Below are 19,610 nucleotides of genomic sequence, written 5' to 3' on the forward strand. Positions count from 1 at the left end.
GTGAGTTCCATAAGATCATGGGGACAAAGAGTAAGACTGTATTCCAGGTCAAGTTATTTCGCTGGACAACCCTTCTCAGCCTCCCTTTGAGGGTGCTATTCATCCTCTCTACCATCCCATTGGATTGAGGATAGTAGATGATATGAAACCTTTGGCTGGCACCCGTATATTCATCACTGCCTGCATTAACTGAGCTGTGAAATGGGTATCCTGATCAGATACTCTGGGGAAGACCCCACACACAGTGTTTTAATAGGTCCATAGTAACTGTAGCAATGTTGTCCCTGGTTGGGAAAGCTTCTATCCTCTTATTAAAAATGTCCACGATGACTGACATGTATTTGAACCCCTCCCCCCCACCCTCTATATGGCGGTAAGGGGCCAAGATAATTTACTCAAAGACCAGTCCGCAGTCTTGCCACTGGCCTGGTATGTCTCAGTTCTCCTGTGTTGGCATACTTGACAGTGTAGTTCTGGGCACGGATAATACAAAATGTTCAGCACATTGTTTGACGTGTTTGCTTATTTCTGGCCAACAACACAGTCTTCTAATTATCTCTGCCGTGGTTCCTATTCCCTGGTGGCCCTGGACATTGATAGATTATCTGATTTGGTTCTTGGAACGGGATCACATACCATTGGTTTTTCAAGGACAAATCCATTTTTGAAGGTCGGTTTGTTTTCCCATTGACTATAGGAGGTGAGAATGTTCCTTTATTAATTGTTATCGCTGTTGTGCCCCTCTACAAGATCCATGACGTTAGCGATAGTGTATATCTGTTCTGGGATGGGGCATTGCCATGGTTCCCCCCCAACCCCGTGCTTGGCCAATTCATCTGCCATTGTGTTCCCAATTGGGGAAGTTCTACAATGGGCCCTAACTTGAATAATGCCATACCAGCAGCCCTTGGACAGTCTTGAAAATTAACTTAAGCAGGGGTACAGACGGTAAAGGTTTTTGGTCTGCTAAAGCAAATCTTCAAGCTTCCCACAGAGGCGAAAAGCTGCAGCATGCTACGGTGCAGAGGGACCTGGGGGTCCTTGTGCACGAATCACAAAAACCCAGTCTCCAGGTGCAGCAGGTGATCAAAAAGGCGAATGGAATGTTGGCCTTTATAGCGAGGGGGATAGAATATAAAAGTAGGGAGGTCTTGCTGCGACTGTACAGGGTATTGGTGAGGCCGCAGCTGGAGTACTGTCTGTAGTTTTGGTCACCGCACTTGCGGAAGGATATATTGGCCTTGGAGGGAGTGCAGGGAAAGTTCACTAGCCTGATACTGGAGATGAGGGGGTTAGCTTATGAAGAGAGACTGGATAGACAGGGCCTGTACTCGTTGGAGTTTAGGAGGCTGAGGGGGGATCTTATAGAGACATATAAGATAATGAAGGGGATAGATAGGGTAGAGGTAGAGAGATTCTTCCCCCTTAGAAAGGATAGCCGGACTAGAGGGCACAGCCTCAGGGTAAGAAGGAGAGAATTTAGATCAGAGTTGAGGAGGAACTTCTTCACTCAAAGGGTGGCGAATCCCTGGAATTCTCTGCCCGTTGAAGTGGTGGAGGCTACCTCGTTGAATATATTTAAGTCACGGGTAGATAGGTTTCTGACAGACAGGGGAATTAAGGGTTATGGGGAGAAAGCGGGAAAGTGGAACTGATCCACTTCAGATCAGCCATGATCTTGTTGAATGGCGGGGCAGGCTCGAAGGGCTAGATGGCCTACTCCTGCTCTTATTTCTTATGTTCTTATAGGCAGGAAGTCAGTTAAACTATTGCAGCCATATATACTGACCAAGTGTGAGTCTGCCAGTGAGGGGAACGTGTCAGGATGGTTGACCGTGTGGGTAACAGCTATTAGTTTGGCAGCTTTTATCAGGGAACTTTAGCATTAATTCTACCTTGGTTCACCTCTGATTCTCCATAAGTGTGCCACATCCTGTCTTTTGGTGTTCATCTTCCATCATAAAGGATTCACCTACAAATATTTTTATGGGTCCCTCTGCTCCCCAGGTTTCCTTGGGTCCTCCCCTGTTTTGTTTGGCATGAATGGTCCCTTGTTGCCACTATTTGACACTCATGGGATTCCTCTTCATAGATCAAGTTGTCAGTCAGAAAGGTGGGCAGCTTGATACATTTTACCGTAACATCGCGGCCCTGCAGTATTAGGGTCCAGCATGCTTTGTGCTTTTTGCTGACTGTACCATCTTAATTCGAGCATCCAGCAAAAGCTGGATGGGGGTGTGTTCCATGAGGATGTTTAAGGCATTCTGGCCAATGGTATAGGCAAACTGGTTAGCCACCCAGAACACAACTAACGAGTGCTTCTCTCACACCAAGAAGCCAAGTTCTACTGGGGAAAGGAGCTGGGAGGTATAAGCTACTGATCCAAAGTTGTTATGGCGCCCTTGGAGGAGAACGGCTACAAGTGTGGCATCCATGTCTGCAACTCCCAAGGCAAAGGGTAGTTCTGGGTTGGATATATGCAGTGCAGGGACCTTCTCTAGGGCCTGCTTCAGTTCTGTGTGCAGCCCCATCCATTCCCGCGGGGCTTTTTATTTTAAGGAGGTTGGACAAAGGGGAGGCTTTAGTGGCAAAACCATCAATGTGGTTTTGGCAATATCCCACTAAGCTCAGCGAACTCCTTTCTCTGGGGAAGGGGTGGATATGGTCTCATGCACTTCCTTTCTATCTCGTGTCTTCCCTGGGCTATGACTGTTCCCAAGAATGAGACCTGGAAGCTCATGATTGTGCCTTCTTTGGGTTGACCTTTAACCCTAAAAGTTAACAGTTCCTTCGGTAATTCTAAAGATTTGGCTCTCATGTCAGTCTGTAAGAGGAGGTCGCCCAGTTATTGAATTAAGAAGTCCAGTTGGGAAAAATCCAGCCCTTCAGCAAATCTCTAGTGAAAGATAGAGGGAGAATTGTGGAAATCCTGGGGCAAGCAGGTCCATGTATTGAGCTGACCCTGGAATGTAAAAGCAAATTGATATTGGGGCATTGCCTGTGAAGTGGTATAGACCATCTAATATTCAGCACTGCAAAATATTTCCCCCCTGGGGCTTGTCACATTGCAGTCACAGGACTGGTTGCTGCTATAGACGCCATAATTGGGGTGGTTTTGTTTAATTCTCTGGAGTCGCCAACAGCCATTTGTTTTACTAACTTGCCAGATTGGTTAGTGGACACCACAAGGCACAGGACTCCCTCTTGCAGCAAGCTGTTGACCACTGGCTACTTACCCCTCTGCCTGCTTCAGAAAGGTATGCTGTCTCTGTGGTTTTGGGTCCGGTCTATCAATCACAGCTTCGCCTGTCACCCATCTGCTGCTGCGTTTAAGGCTGGCGAATTCTTCATCCGAATTGCCTATGCTGCCAGGTCATTGGCCATCTCAGTGCCTTTAATCCACAATTCCCCCATGGTACAAACCCTTTCTGAGTATGATCCCTGTGGCAACTTCTGCTGGGGCCTTACCAGTTTTGGGCATCTACTAAATGCAGCCGTTTGCTTGGGTCGAATGACAAACTAACACCTCCGCATAAGGTCCAAGCCCAGGATGAGTTAGTCCTGCTGGGTGGTGACAAATCACATTTCCCAATCTAATTTCTGAAGGGTCTGTCTCTGCCCCTTGTTAGACTGTAACCGGTGACAACTTTATATCGGATGTAATGTGACAAATGGTAACAAGCTGTAAGAGTCAGCTGACCCAGTAGACCAATCACAGAATGATGTGATGGTCAGCTGACTCACCATAAATAAGAACCTGTTGGGAATCGTGGGGAAATTTGGGGTCTTACGCTGGGCCAACCCACATCTGGAGTAATGAAGTTTTCTTTATTAAACCCTTTCTTTGATTTATAAATTGGAGTGAGTTTTGATATATTTTTATTGCCTGCATTTGAAGAGTTCCTTCTGAAGAAACACCCCCTTCCTGTTGATGCCCTGTGAAACCACAGGTGCACCATGTATTATCTAAATCACGGATGTGTGAAGGGTAGCTCTGGATCTCCCCTGTGTCCCATAGAAATTCAATAGATTGGCCTCCTATCTTACCTTCTACACTATCCCACTTGGCACCATACACCCAGTGTGGAGAGACCTGGCACCATCATGCTCTTGAGGTGTATATCCAATTGAGATACAAGAGGCTGATGTGTCATCTTCCCCCGTAAATTTACCATGGCTCACCTTGCTAGTCCCTCCAGCAGCAACGGTCAGCATCTCTGTTCTTGTTCCTGAGGTGACGCTTGCTGACTAGGTGACCAGCAATCTCTAACAAAGTGGTCTGTGCACCCACGGTTAAAATATTTTCCGTGTCAACTTCTGCCCAAGAACTCCCTGCTGCTGCTCCCCACCTCTTACTGCAGGAAGGGCACATGGACAACTCCTGTAGTAGCTCCCATTACTGCTATCACTCCCTTCATTCCTCCAAACAGGACTGCAGGTGTTGGCTTGCAAGGCTTGGTTACGCAGGGATTTGGATATGCAGTGTTGGGATACATGGGATTGGGGTACCCGGGGTTTGAGTACATAGAGTTAGGTACGCAGCTTTTGGACACTCATGGCGTTGGGGTACACAGGGTTTGGGTATGCATGGTTGGGTTTTGCAATGTTTCAGTACAGTTTGGGTATACATGGTTGAGGTACAGTGAGTTTAGGGTAAGAGGGGTTTGGGTATGCAGGGTTTGAGCACACAGTATTTGTGAGCATGGAGTTGGTGTACATGGAGTTTGGGTACGTGGTGTTGGGATAAGCGGTGTTCAGTGCTACATTTCCCACATTCTGCTGATTTATCTTGCCTTCCTTGCTTTGTTTAGGGCTCTAACCTTGGACTTCTTTTCCCCCAGCCTGGGGCATCCTCCTCAGTTCACAACTCTCAGTGTAGGTATCATCAGCTGGGTCGAAATTCTCACACTCCTCCTTTGCCATCTGAGTGGCGTATGAAATAACTATTCAGGCCCAGTTGCCAAAGACTCCTGTGAACTGTGTCCACAGGCAAGTGCAGTTGGATGTCCTCCCTTCCTCTGCCTGAATTTATTCTATCCTTCCACAGGGTCTCCCTTACTGTAACCTACTGTGGCCAGGATTGCTTCCTTCATGTCTGTCAAAGTGCCTCCCCCGACATTCTGGTGATCGGATAAAGTGGAATGGAGAACGGCACTCGGACATTGTAAAAGAAAGTTCAGCTCTTTGGTGTTCTCCAGTCCATGCAAAACTAATGGAGGTATATGTGATCAACAAACACATAAGGGTCTGTACACAGCTCGAATGCAGAGATTTTCTCAGCAACCTCCGAAAGCTGGATGAAGGAGAAAGAGGTGGTGTAGGTGATGGGGCCATTGTTTCTGGTGATAGTACCCCAAATCTTCATACCCCAACCCTGCATATCCAAACCCTGTGGGTTCACCCAGAGCAGAAACAGCAACACGAAGAGAAGGCTGCTGAACTACTGGTTTCACGTTGCTTTGGGCTGGGAGATTCTATTGGGACAGGGTTTGATTTGATTTGATTTATTATTGTCACATGTATTAACATACAGTAAAAAGTATTGTTTCTTGTGCACTATACAGACAAAACATACCATTCATAGAAAAGGAGTGCAGAATGTAGTGTTACAGTCATAGCTAGGGTATAGAGAAAGATCAACTTAATGGGAGATAGGTCCATTCAAAAGTCTAACAGCAGCAGAGAAGAAGCCGTTCTTGAATTGGTTGGTACATGACCTCAGATTTTTGTATCTTTTTACCGACTGAAGAAGGTGGAATAGAGAATGTCTGGGATGCGTGGGGTTCTTAATTATGCTGGCTGCTTTGCTGAGGCAGTTGGAAGTGTAGACAATGTCAACGGATGGGAGGCTGGTTTTTGTGATGGACTGCGCTGTATTGGGACAGGAGTGGGTGGAGATGTAGTGAGTAGGGCTCTACTGGCCACGGCGGGGGGCACACGAAGGGGTCAAGTTGTTCCAAAAAATGGAAATAGATATCCCCATTCACTATTCAGCATATTTGTTTGCCTCCTCCTATCCTCCCAGTTACTAGACTGGAAAAAAAAAAGTGGAAAAAAGATTTACAAGGATGTTACTGGGGGTGGGGGTGGGGGTGGTGGTGGTGGTGGGGGGGGGGGGGGGGGGGCGGGGTGATGATTTAAAAGGGATCTGAGGGGCAGCTTTTTCACACAGGGTAGTGTGTATATGGAATGAGCTGCCGGGGAGGTGGTAGAGGCAGATACAATTAAAACACTAAAGACATCTGGACAGGTACATGGATGGGGAAGATTTAGAGGGATAAGGGTCAAATGCAGGCAAATGGGACTAGTTCCGTTTAGGCAACCTGGTTGGCAGTGGGGCCAGAGGGCCTGGTTCCGTGCTATATATCTCTATGACTCCATATAAAAGCAAGTTCTTCTGTCATCAATAAGGAGGAAGAAACAAAGTTAAATTGTGGCACCAGAAAGAACTGAGTGCATCTTGGGATTTTGAGGGGCGGCGGGGGAGGTTGAGCCAGAGAGATGGGGGGCCGGAGGGCAGGCAGTGCCAGAGCAACAGCAAACCAGAGACAGAGAGGGCAAGTGAGCCAGAGCCAGGGAGAGACCGTGAGAGGGGTGGGAAGGATAGTCTGCAAATATCACTAAGTGCTCCCTCTCCAATCCCATTAATTGTGTTGATGAAAACATTTAAGAAAATGATTAAAAATTGGAACCCAGTTTCTTTTAGTCCATTTCTTTATTCTATATGCCATTTTTAAAGGCCAATAAAGTATGATACAGCAACGCTCTTACAACATTTAATCGTTATATTTCATACATTTCCATACAGCATATAAACAAAGTATGAAATGGTGCTAGTTTGAACATAACATTTGCAGTACCGTATAATACAATGCTTTTATAAACATAACCTGATTTCCATAAAACAGAAACATCCAACTTAATTGTTCATCCCTAATGGGGATCTTTTATTAGTGTAGTCACTTTAATAAAGTCATAAATATTTAGAATCAGACTACAATTACTTTGACTGAAATTACAATACCATTATTCTGCTTAAGCATACCTACAGTTTACCTAAGGAAAACTAGGCCATTAATTGCATTTAACCCTTCCTTATCCATAAGGGCACAAACAGCACTTTTTTTGAGTGATGATGGTGCTGATTATTATGATATTGAAGCTCAATTTGAAGAGGCAACTAATTACTGGGCTTTACCTTTAATGAACAGAGTGAATAATACCTTTAATATAAAGCATCAACCACTTTAGCATGAGCAGTTTTCATAATGTTGCTACAGTGCAGAGGTTAACAGCATTTTGGATAAAAGATGTGCAAAATCTATTGACAGAGAAAGAAAATACACTTTGACTGAATGATAAATGGTTACAATCCAACCAGATTATTTCCTGGTTAATTTTACCTGCAGGCCCTACTTGATCGATGAAGCAGCTCAGGACAATTTGTACGTACCATGGTTCCTTTGTGAATTCATGAAGTGGGTTTGAACACTTCATGGATTGGAAAGGGTTAAAAACAGTAGAGTTTATAAACTCAAGGATATCACAGCTAAGGAAACGCGATAATCACAGAATTCACAAATGCCACCACAGTTCCCTACACATTGTTTAAAAATAACTTAGAGGCATATGTGAAATTTGAACTGTGGATTTATTGGCGCCTGGTTGAAGTGGTGGCATTAGGTCACAGACATGAGCAAATAGGACAAAAGCATTAAGACGGGCAATGAGATATTGATTTACATCGTACCATTGTATGAATGCACGCCGTATGTGCAGGGACCTGGGAAAGTAAATGTCACAATCATCCTAATGTTTGGTAAAAAATTAAGGCAAATTATTTTAACAGCAAAAACTGGATGCATGTTAAGTTTAAAATGATCAGGGACCTCTCTGAGTACCAATACAATTAAATCACACTATTACTATTTGAGATTTGAAAAAGTAACTCTAGGTGCTCCATTACAATTTTTCTCCAATCTGATCTGGTACTATCTGATTTTGAGTAAATTGTCAATTCTGACTGATTACTAAGGCCTGGGAAATGCACTCCCTCTGTACCAATAAAAAAATCATTTAAACTAAGCAACAAAACTACCTGCGTAGGGAAAAAAAAAATCTAGTTTGAGTCCCTTTCTTTTTTGCATATAAAGGCTTTTCAAATGGCTATAGTTTAGCTTAGTTGACAGCATGCTCCTACAATTCTTGTGCAATGAGTTCTGCGTACATTCAGAAAATTCTGTGATTACCCTTCTTCTGTACCTTGGAAAAGCTCACGGAAGCAGACATATACAGCAGCATCCAAGGACATCTACGTACTGTACACAAAAAACTTCTACAAAACTGCCAGCAGATCAGCACATGCAGAGGAATGAAGGACTGTTAAGATGGTGATAATTATGGCCTGAAACCTGCTCGGACTATTTATTCATGAAACTTTACACAATACTTGACGGGAAAAACGCCCACTGAAATTTAAAAGTGACGATACAATGAAAGTTGCGCAATTGCGTTTGTGACTAGAGGCATCTAGATGTCACCGCCGTGTCGACAGTGGCACTTCAAATCAAATCACACATATTCTCTACAATGTACATCAAAATTATCAGACTTAAATACTTCCACTAGTGTCCCAGTATTTTTATTCAGTGTGTTTTGGTCACCAGTGCGGAAGAATGAAACCACTTTCCACTTTTGCTTTTATGACAATAATAATGACTCAAGACCAAGTAACCTAGTTTCATGGAAGTCTTAGCCCCTACTACAGATATGTAATTAGGAGGAAAGGGAAGAAGTGTGGCTAATCACAACTGTATTTAAAAATCTTGCTTCCATCTAAACATCTTACTAGCACAGTGATAAGGCACTTGCTTCTCACCTCTACATTTTACAGATTAAGTCAGGCAAAGCCTTACATTCCAAGCATATTTATAATATTTGAATCTTGGCATTAGTAGCATCCACCTTCTAATACACCCACCCCTGCCAAACACAAAGAAAACACCAATTACAATATTTAGAAAACAGACACCTGCTACCAGCCAATCCATATGGCAACTGAGGCACTTAGCTGTAAAAGAAACTTCAGTGCTAATCTGTAAACATAACTGTATTCAGCAGTCTCAGCGACTGATCAGAGGTCAAATTTCCTTTTTTTAAAGAGAGAGAGGTGGGGGAGTGATGACACAGCCTTCTAAATGATTTAGCAAATAGAGAGAACTTCAAATTTAAATTAAAATGCTTTACCTCACCAAGAGAACACAACAGTTTGCACAGGAAACACCAAGGCCAGTATTTTAAGGCTAAAATTGCACAATATGAAGTTATAACTATTATAGACCTGGCCAAGCCAGGTCAACAAGAAAAGATACAAGGATTCTTGGCTTTCATCCTTAGTTTTTAAACATCTATCGGTTGATGTTAACTACATGGTTTTGGATTACAAGAGAGCTGGTGGAAAACCCTGAATAGAAATCCAGACAGCACAATAATCTCTTTAATATCATCTGTTCTTGGCTTGAGAGAGTGCTGTAAAGGATCGGTAACTTCAGCAGTGCAACAGAGTGCAAGTCCCAGTCTCAACTACCCTTTGAGCTTTGTATCCATCAGCCTGATTGGAGAAAATCGTGGCTGTTGTGCTGGCCAAAGCATTGCTCTCTTACGCTCGGAAACTGGATTCAAATCCTACTTGGAGAGAACACAAACTCCACCACCTGCCACAAGTTTAAGGTCACAAATTAAAAGAAAACAAACTAGAAAAAAGTGTGACAAGTCTTCATGCAGTTTCCAGTTGGAATCTGTAGTTCAAAATCAACCCTAATTTGGCACTGATTAGAAATTTTCATCTAAGACAAACTAAGTAAGGTTGTTACAGAACCCAAATCAATGCAGTTCAGGTACATCTAGGACTTGAAAGCTATATTCATTTTCAGATCTGTTCTGAGCAATGCCTGATCAAAGAGTGCAAAAGAAGGCACAAAGTGGAAATGAAGTTTCATTCTTTAGCCCTGTTCAACCTCACCCTGATGAGTACACCTGCATATAGGAGGATAATACTGTGAAGCCATTCATTTGGCCAACTGAAGTTCAAAAAGTTGTGCACAGAACTGGTGCAGTCCCAAGTTCAGTTCAAAAAGGACAAAATCCCTAATCCCTTGCAGCTATGGTGAATACAGACGATCCTGGAAATGAACACACACACACACATAACAAAGGCCACGTATATTTGTTGAGTTGAAATCAGCTTAATCCTGGTGAAAAAACTAAAAACCGCAACTGCACCCAACATTGGAAAAAGTAAATGCAATTTGGCAACTCTTAGCTTTCAAAGCACACACAAAATATTTTCAAAGCTGCAATATATTTCCACCAATATCTGTTCAAGCATAATGTGATAAGAGTTAAATGCACATAATGTATGGCCGAACAACTGAAATGTCATTAATTGCTGCTATGCCCCACACTTTATAATCTCAAACTGCATTCCACAGAATCAACTGTAAATTCCTAAAATATGATACTTTAGTTCCATCTAGTGGCATGCTGTGGTAGTGATTGATTTTAGACGCTATTTACTAGCTCATTGCAACTTGCTTTGTCCCTGCCAATCTTTTCCTTTAGAAGGTCTTGACTCTTTCTTGCGGTCTAATTCTATGAGCAGCACTTCCTCTAGTAGCAGCTAGTTCACATGGTCATTTTTTCAGGTGTGAGATTTAACAGTCAACATGCAAACTCACCTTGAGGGAGAATTCCTGCAGCCTGTCCTCCGATATCATTGCAAGCACATCGTCAGCTGGGGCATTAGATAGCAACAGTGGCCACTTTTACTCTCACCCCCCAACCCAGTGGCACTAAGGCTACCTATCATTGCCTCCAACTGAAACCAGTTTATGGATCCACCGTGAACCCAAGAGATACTTGGTTGTAGTACCAGCTACTCATTGCATTACCTCGCTAAACTATTGGAGGAGCCCAACATGTACCTCTCTTTGACTTCTCTACCACCCCCCTTTTGAAGTTATTTTAATATTTCTATGCATTTTCTCACTCACTCAAATCGGCAATTGTGCAAGATCTTTTAGTGTTAAACCAGTAAACTGGCATCGTGCAAATGAAGTGCAGAAGTGACTCCCACTCATTAACTTTCTTCACCTTGCTGAGGAAAACTCCTTGGTGCCTCACTGCATTTACTCACACAGCTAACCGGGTTTAGGGATGAAAAGCTGCTGTGTGGAAATGTTACTTTCAGCCAAATCTCAGTCACAATCTGTACTTTCTACAGTGTGCCACACTAGTACCTGTGTTACAAAAGGCATCATTTTTAGGTTAAACACATGACAATTGTACAATAGAAACCAGTTCAGTAATACTACATTCCAAATTTTTCCAGATAAGTGGAGGCTTTTCACTACAGCATATTAATTAAACAAGAAAGTCAAAGTGCAGCACCATCTGTGACTCATCACCATGGCAGCTGTAAATTCAAAATACAGAGGGGGATGGGGGAAAAGAGGCAGTTTTAAGGAATTAAGCAAAGCCTTTTGGTTCAGAAAAATGAAAGTGATTAGCTTCAGGAATGTCATACAATTAACCAGATTTTGCAGCATCACAATAGCCAGTTTTGCAGAGAATTTTAAAACAAAGGTGTTTAACTTTTAAATATACTTGTAAGACTTGCGATTTAAGACTGACAGTTGATGGAGACATTCAAGTATCAAAAATCTTCAGTGATGTTGAGTGTCTGAGTTAACTTTCTTTCAAAAAAAATCTTCTTTAGGAACCAATGATGTCCTTCATTTCTTTTTCATAGATACTCTGCATCTGTCAACTCACTCCCAACAAACTCAAAACATGGATAATATACTGCAGCTTTGAAAGTTATATTGGGAAAGTCAGACAAATGTCAGGCTATGTGATCTTGTGCAGAAAGTTATTACAGTATTTGCATTCCCACAGACCACAGCAGAAATGCTTATGACCAAACACTGTCCTATTCACATTGTTGTATTAAATGAAGTACAAGCTGAAAAGGGAATTATGGTGTTTTTTGATCAACTACAGCCAAAGTACAACATACAAATAAGTAATTAACTATGAAGCTCCAACAATCGGAAGGAGCAAGCAAGTCTTAGTGTAAACAAAGGCACCAGACAGACTGGATTTTGTTAAACACTACATCATCTTATTTCATGCATGGAGGGTTGGCACTTTTTTGGCACATTTTATAATGTTTTATAACCCTGAAAATGTAAAGAGTCAATTACAGAACTAGAAATAAGAGTTAAGGATGTTCAATATAAATTGCAGTAAGTCAGTTTGATGAATGATCGCTCTTTTGATGGGAGATTAATTTGTACAATCTAAGAAAACAGTATGTACTTTCAAAATACAGTATATGATGCTCTCACACACAACTCCTTATGTAACTAGCTGAGGCGAACTAAAAATTTGGGGTCTTTCCTTTCTGATTCAGAGTAGATATATTGGAAACTTAGAGGAAAAACTGAAACCTCATTGCATGTGTCAATACTACTTCCACTAGAGAAATTACTATTACGCAATCATTCACCCACCTCGCATCAAATTTCAACTTGAGTTTCACTCAATTGAAGAAACAGGTTTGAGTAATTCTTTTAAACATTAGCTTGCAACATTTTTATACAACTCCAACTGCCTTGTAAGTCCAATTTTTCTTGCCAATTCTTTTCTGCAGCTGTTCTATTTCTCACTTTTCCTTCCATCCCCACATGGTCTTGTTGGGTCTTGCTGTAAGTCTGTACACATTAGGGTCTCACCATCTCCCACCCCCTTACTCACAAACAGTGATTTTTCTGCCATTGTACTGGGGCAGGGGTAAGAACTGAGCTTAAGCAAGCTGTTCCACCTTGCATGAGCAGGACATACAAGCCAGGAGTGCCAGGAAATCCATGTGCACGCCCTTCTTCTAGGAGTCATAGGACTGCAGCTTGGAGGAGCAGTGCTGCCTTTTCTTCTCCTCCCTAACCAACCACCACTGCAGAGACCAGTTAATTCAACAATTAGATTGAACTGTTGACTTTCCTACTAGGAATAGGTGAGCTACTCACTAGATAAACTTAGAGGTATTGATGGAGCATTTGTGCTATGTTGATTTTATAAATACGAACATACTGTATCAGAATCCCCATCTAATCAAACATTCATTTGATTCCCCTTGACAAATAAAGCAAAAGCATTTCCAATGAGCAGGCCACCTTTGAAATTTGTAGCAAACATCCTTAATCCTTTGACAATTGTTCATCTGAGCTGTTCGATGTAGTTTTTACATCTTTCACTACACGATGCACAGTAAAACAATGTTGACTGATGCATAGTAATGATTAGCATCAAATACCTTAAATAGCCTCCTGACACTTGGATCAAAGAGACAGTATCTGTTTTCCTGGGCCTGCACACAGTCTATTTCATAAAGCATTAAAAAAGTCAAAGAAAAACATCTCAAAGCACATGATATTATTTCCTTTTGAAAGTAGCAGCCCATCAAAAATGACAATTTCTGTACCAAGCTTGTCATCTTTAACAAAGGATCTCTGCAGGAATGTAGTGACAATTTAAAGCCATTCTGAAATGTCTGCGCACGCAAGACCTTTTAAACAGAGGCTGTCCCTTTAAAAAAGGCAAAGTTTTACCCAAGAAGAAAATGTAGACTATAATGTACCATATTTGACACTTCAGAAGTAGAACATTTTCTATGAATTCATTTTAATGGCAATTATGGCTAGCAGTGGGTTCCAACAAATGAAGAGCTGTAACAAAACATAGAAAAAGGATTAAAAACAAACATGAAATGGATATCTGACCTACTCCAGTAAAACCATCCTCCCCCTTTCTCTGCATCATCCCACATTGTCACCACCCCACAGAATGTGCAATACTATGTCAACGCCCAAACAAAGAAAAGCAAAACCCAATTAGTGTTTTTTTCCTGACACTTCAAACACACAAAAGATAAATAGAAATATAAAATATATGCAAAATAAGTTTAAAAATATGATTGATTTAATTTCAATCTTCAGATGATTTCTATAAAAGGCAAGAGCAGCCAGGGTTCTGACTCCCTGATTGTTGTTGATGAATCTGATTGGAAAGAACTTTATAAATAGTAAGTGTTTTCGGTCATGGGCTACATGAGAATGGCAAATTGTTGCAGAGGATAAATAACTGCCTTCACTGTGCAGAGTTTGCATGTTCTCCCCGTGTCTACGTGGGTTTTGTCCAGGTGCACCGGTTTCCTCCCACAGTCCAAAGATGTGCGGGTTTGGTTGATTGGCCATGTTAAATTGCCCCTCAAGCGTCAGGCTGACTAATAGGATAAATTCTTGGGGTTACAGGGAGAGGGCCTGGGTGGGTTTATGGTCAGTGTGGGCTTGATGGGCCAAATGGCTTCTTTCGGCACTGTAGGAATTCCATGGTTCTATGAAGCGAGGGGTAAAAAAATAAAAAGAATCAACGTAGGACTGCCATATTGTATCCCAAATTATTTTGTTATACTGTAATGCAATAATTTAACAGCTGAAAAATGTAAATTCAAAAAATGTTCACAATTCGCGAAAGTCCTTAACAAGGAAAAACCATATCATTTCAAAACCAAATTTCTTCTGCAGATCTCTCCTTTACAACTCCAATTAAATTAATTACTTTTGGTTTTCGCTTGTGGCTCAATGGGTTAAATCATCCCACTGTGCATTGCTAAGCCTACAAAGCAGAGTTAAACACACTACACACAGGACAACCAGTAAGTGAAAAAAACAAGTCCAGTGATTGAACGCTACATAACAGAACAAATGGGTATGTTAATGCACAGATTTATAGTGCTGTGCCTTGAGGTCCTTGACAAAACATCAAGATCCTGACCAGAAGCACCACACGAACATTGAGTATGGTTGGTGAAATGACACCATTTTATTTACGTGTAGCATGTTGCAATGTGCATCACTTGACGCTATAGTCAACATGGGGTTACACAGTGGTTATGGCATTGCTGCCTCACAGCGCCAAGGACCCGGGTTCAATTCCAGTATTGGGTTTGTGACTGTGTGGGGAGCTTGCACATTCTCTCAGTGTTAGCGTGGGTTTCTTCCAGGTGCTCTAATTTCCTCTCAGTCTTAAGACATGCAGGTTAGATGGACTGGCCATGCTAAGTCACTCCTTAGTGTCCCAAGAGTTACGGGTTAGGTGGACTGGCCATGCTAAATTGCTCCTTAATGACTCAAGATGTGTAGGTTATATTGGTAAACCATGGTAAATGTGCGAGGTTAATGGGAAAAAGTGGGAATGCCTGGTGGGATGCTTTTTTGGAGACACAGCAGAGTTGATGAGCCTGATGGCCTCTTTTTGGACTGTATGATTCGTGGGCTGTTGGCTGTGATAAATTGTTCCTTAGTGTCAAGGGGATTATCAGGGTAAATATGCAGGGCTTTGGGGATAGAGCCTGGTGGAATTGTTGTTGGTGCAGACTTGATAGGCCAAATGGTTTCTTCTACACTGTAGGGGTTCTATGATTCTTCAGCCTTGTATTTTCATGTATTTTATGACGTGTGTTTTTATAGATCGATGGGTTGGCAGGGAGGGGGGAGTCTATATGGGAGGAGCGCATACTTAGTCTGGCTCTGCTGAAATATCACAACCTCACTTGGGCATTCTGCTATGCTTTTGATTCAGATTTCCAACTGCCTTTTCATAAATAGATAGAAAGCTGCAGTTCTACCTGACCCTCCCCTATTTCAACAGCATAAAACCAATCACGTTTCTATTTCTCTTCAATTCCGAAGAGAATAGTGGACTTTGAAACATTAGCAGTTTCTCACGCCACAGATGTTGTCGGACCTGCTGAATTTTTCCCCAGCATTTTCTGTTTTTAATTTCAGATTTCCAGTATCTGTGGTATCTCACTTTTATTACTCAAAACAGCAAGATGTGATTTGATCCACGATTTTTGTGGATCGGCTGACCTGGGCAGGGAGGTTGTAGGGATGCTAACAAAATCAACCAGGATGCATAACTGTCATTATTATTCCTGATGTGGGTATGCCGGCGTTGGACTGGCGTAAACACAGTAAAAAGTCTGACAACACCAGGTAAAATAAATAGGTTGGACTAAAACCTGGTGTTGTCAGACTTTTTACATTATTATTCCTAACAGAAAAGAGGCATAGGTGGAAACAGAAGTTCAGCTGCACTACACCTCATGGCCAAATAGCTGCTCAGGTCCATGCAGCAAGCACAGTGACTTGGGTCGAGCAACAGAATGGGACTGCACCCTAATCTGAACAGGAAGATGTAAATACTAATAATCTCAAGGATGGAAATTGTTGATGCTTACAATGGCAGATCTGTACTGTTGTGCCTTGTCTTCCTTGATGTCCCATCATCCCTTGGTAGTGCTTTTTGCAAACTGGACATAGCAGCTGTCTTTTTAATGTCTATCACAGCGTAAAACTCAGTCCTACGTGTCGGAGTTGGCGGGACTGGAGTGCTGGGCATTTTGGGGGTCTGGGGGTTATCCGAGTCACTCCCACCCTCCAGCTCCACTTGGATGTAGTTTAACTGTCTTTGTTCGGGGCACGGACGCTTAAAGTCAAAGCTGAAGACATTTGGAGTGCAATCCCGCCGCCGGGTGAAGTCTACTTTATGCAAACCAGGTTGAATAGTTACATTCTCAGTATTGACATAGTTCCGCAATGGGTCAATGTTATTATGGTATCCATTTTGTGGAGGAGTTCCAGGGTCACTCCAATCCTCTTCCTCCCGCCTTTGTGTCTGACTTTCCCACACAGGAGGTAAAGAGGGTAGGTTTTCATAGTTCAGCATGGCTGTCTTCCTATGAGCACAATTGTTAAGGTTCTGGCCATCCCCGCCCATCTTGAGCCGACCTCGTCGTAATCCTGCGCCAGCAGACACAAGTAAACCATTAATATTCTCATAAGTCATCTTGTTGTTAGACGCACAAGCCATGCTGTACTCTGCGCCATCCTGGAAATTATCTCGGTCCACAAAACTCAAGCCACCACCACTGTATTCAGTGTGATCTTTATGCCTCTCTATCCTTTCACGCTCCATTATCCGTTTCTGAACTGGCGTTGGTCCCAGGACAAACTTGACCTCCCCAGGCTGCATGAGGACTTGAGGAGTTCTGTCCTCCGTTGCAGGACAGTGATTTGCGTGGCTTCGCATCATTTCAGAGATGGATGGCCGTGTCTCTGTTAGACCATGAACACAGGGTCTTTTCTTCCTCTCCTCATCAACATTAGAAGTATTCACGTACGTGTGAACCTGCAGGGAAAGGGGCCACAAAATGGTGATTAAAAAAAACAGTCACTACACACTTAGGATTTGTAAATGTAACCAAAAAGTTAAATCAGGACTGAACATGGATCAGACAGTCATATAATTAGAGGAAACAAAATCATTTAACTTGCTCATAATATTGTATGTAATACAAACTGCTTTACTTCAACTTACAACTGAAGAGATTCTCAGTCCACAGGCCTGTTCCGTATTCTATCAACGGAGAACACTGCTTTATTTTCTTAATTTTATCCAATTAAAAAATATCTATAATTTACCAGAATCAATCATCTGTCCAATGTCCTAAAGGTTCCATTGCTACATTGTGAAATTAGGTTGAACATTATTAAGGCGGCAATAATTTTGCATGCGACTGATTTCCCTCCTTGCTGAGAAATTTGGTTAGGTTGGTATCATAACAGAATTTGGATTTAATTTTTCATTGGAAAAATGAAAGACTATTTCACATCACTTTATTCGCTTTTAAACACACTCTAGCACAGCAATACTGTTTTCTTATCAAATAATTAGCTAGAATTTTAATACTATGTTAATCTATGTTGACGACAAATTCAACAGTCCAAATTAATGTTTACCTAGAACACTTAACCATTTGGATATTGCCATGAATCATGTGCAGTAGAGGATAGGCTGTGCATTGTACATCTCATTTACATGTCAAATGTGACATTTCTTGTACATTTATAGGTTAAAGCAATTTCCAGTATATGCCAGAAGATATACTTTCTGATCAAGCAGATAAGTTAAGGAAATGCCTGCTTGAGTGCTTTAATAGATTTAACACTATACTTATCCAGAGATTATTGCTGAGTTGAATTCGGTACTTAATTCTGATCATTTCATGACAGCAATTGTGTAATGCATTTACACTTGTCTTCGACTGTGCGGAATATAGGTTCTTTCTTGACAAGTATCACTGTGTAAAGCAGCTCACTTATCTTCCAGCAGATAGGAACAGGAGTAGGCCATTCAGCTCCAGAATTCCTACACCTTTATTTTATTCATTCGTAGGACATGGGCACCTCTGGCTGGCCAGCATTTATTGCCCAGCCCTAGCTGCCCCTGAACTGAGTGGCTTGCTAGGCCATTTCAGAGGGTAGTTGAGAGTCAGCCACATTGCTGTGGCTCTGCAGTCACATGTAAAGCAGACCAGGTACGGACGGCAGGTTTCCTTCCCTGAAGGGCACTAGTGAATCAGATGGGTTTTTCTGACAATACTTTCAGGAAGTATTCATCAGTAGATTCTTAATTCCAGATAGCTCTACTACATTCAAGTTCCACCATCAGCCATGGCGGGATTCAAACCAGGGTCCCCAGAACATTAGCTGAGTTTCTGAATTAACAGTCTAGTGAGAATACCACTCGGCCATTGTCTCCCTCTCGTTTAACAAAAATATAGCAATCACAAATTTGAAATTTTCAACTCACCTGGTACCTGGACTTGGGGGGGGGCGGGGGGTGCAAGGCGGCTGTGGATATTCATTTTTACATTTACACTGCCCTTTGCTCCAAGCACAATATAGACCAAAAGCTTCTTCTGTCTTTTCAAATGTTGACATTTGTTGTTTATCCCCATATTAACGTTATATAGCTGTATACCTCCCAAGTCCAAACTGCTTTCCAACAATGAATAATGTCATCAAAATAATATGAAAGGGGGCAAGTTCATGAACCCAAAAAAAATCACTTTTTTTGTATTACCGCAATATTTTAAGTCCAAAACGATTCAGCAAACTAAATGTCATAAATGGATGTGTACACACCTGATCATCACCTCCTATGATCAAAGGATGCGTAGAATCTTCACCCACTGAGGAGAGGCGTGCACTTCCTATGGAGGGATGTCGAGTTGATGGGTGAGAGGAGCCATCGCCCATTGGTGGATAGCAAGGGAACCCATTTGGAAATCCTGGCACAGCAAAACCAGGGGCTGAAAAAAATCATTTGTATTCAGCTTTACTGCAGAATATTGAACTGCAGGCGCACATTCGCAAACTATTCCAAAACCCTTTCCAGTTATGTGGCTCTGTATTTGTTCCTTTACCTCTAACCCTTTCACCTTCATGGGAACATCATTCCATGAAATTCAAATGGAAAATAATATTACAACAAGAATCACACCAGCAAGATATATGGTAAACAAAATCAGCTTCCTCTTCCCCAAAGTGGAAGAAATCATGTACTCTATAGAGGCAAAAGTAACAGATAAATTTGGGATTTTGGCTTCATACCTTGTTTTATTGGTATTAGGAGGGTGTCAGGTA

General features: G+C 42.0%; 1 protein-coding gene across 5 annotated transcripts in view; it reads right to left on the reverse strand.

Annotated features, from left to right (window-relative positions):
- Positions 1-6,696: 6,696 nt before the first annotated feature.
- Positions 6,697-19,610, reverse strand: part of LOC145356910 (fibroblast growth factor receptor substrate 2-like) — a 73,993-nt gene continuing 61,079 nt past the window's right edge. For 4 of the 5 annotated variants that reach the window (XM_080209901.1, XM_080209902.1, XM_080209904.1 and 1 more), the window contains 3 exons: positions 19,110-19,276; positions 16,361-17,310; positions 6,697-13,784 (listed from right to left, as the gene is read on the reverse strand). In XM_080209901.1, the coding sequence (XP_080066027.1) occupies positions 13,757-13,784; positions 16,361-17,310; positions 19,110-19,276 (1,145 nt within the window). In that variant the 3' untranslated portion in view covers positions 6,697-13,756. Of the gene's footprint in view, positions 13,785-16,356; positions 17,311-19,109; positions 19,277-19,610 lie in introns of those variants that run through there. The other variant, XM_080209906.1, reaches the window with a different exon arrangement.

This window comes from Carcharhinus amblyrhynchos, chromosome 22 (genome assembly GCF_965287045.1).
Source record: "Carcharhinus amblyrhynchos chromosome 22, sCarAmb.v2.hapA, whole genome shotgun sequence".
Taxonomy (NCBI): Eukaryota; Metazoa; Chordata; class Chondrichthyes; order Carcharhiniformes; family Carcharhinidae; genus Carcharhinus; species Carcharhinus amblyrhynchos.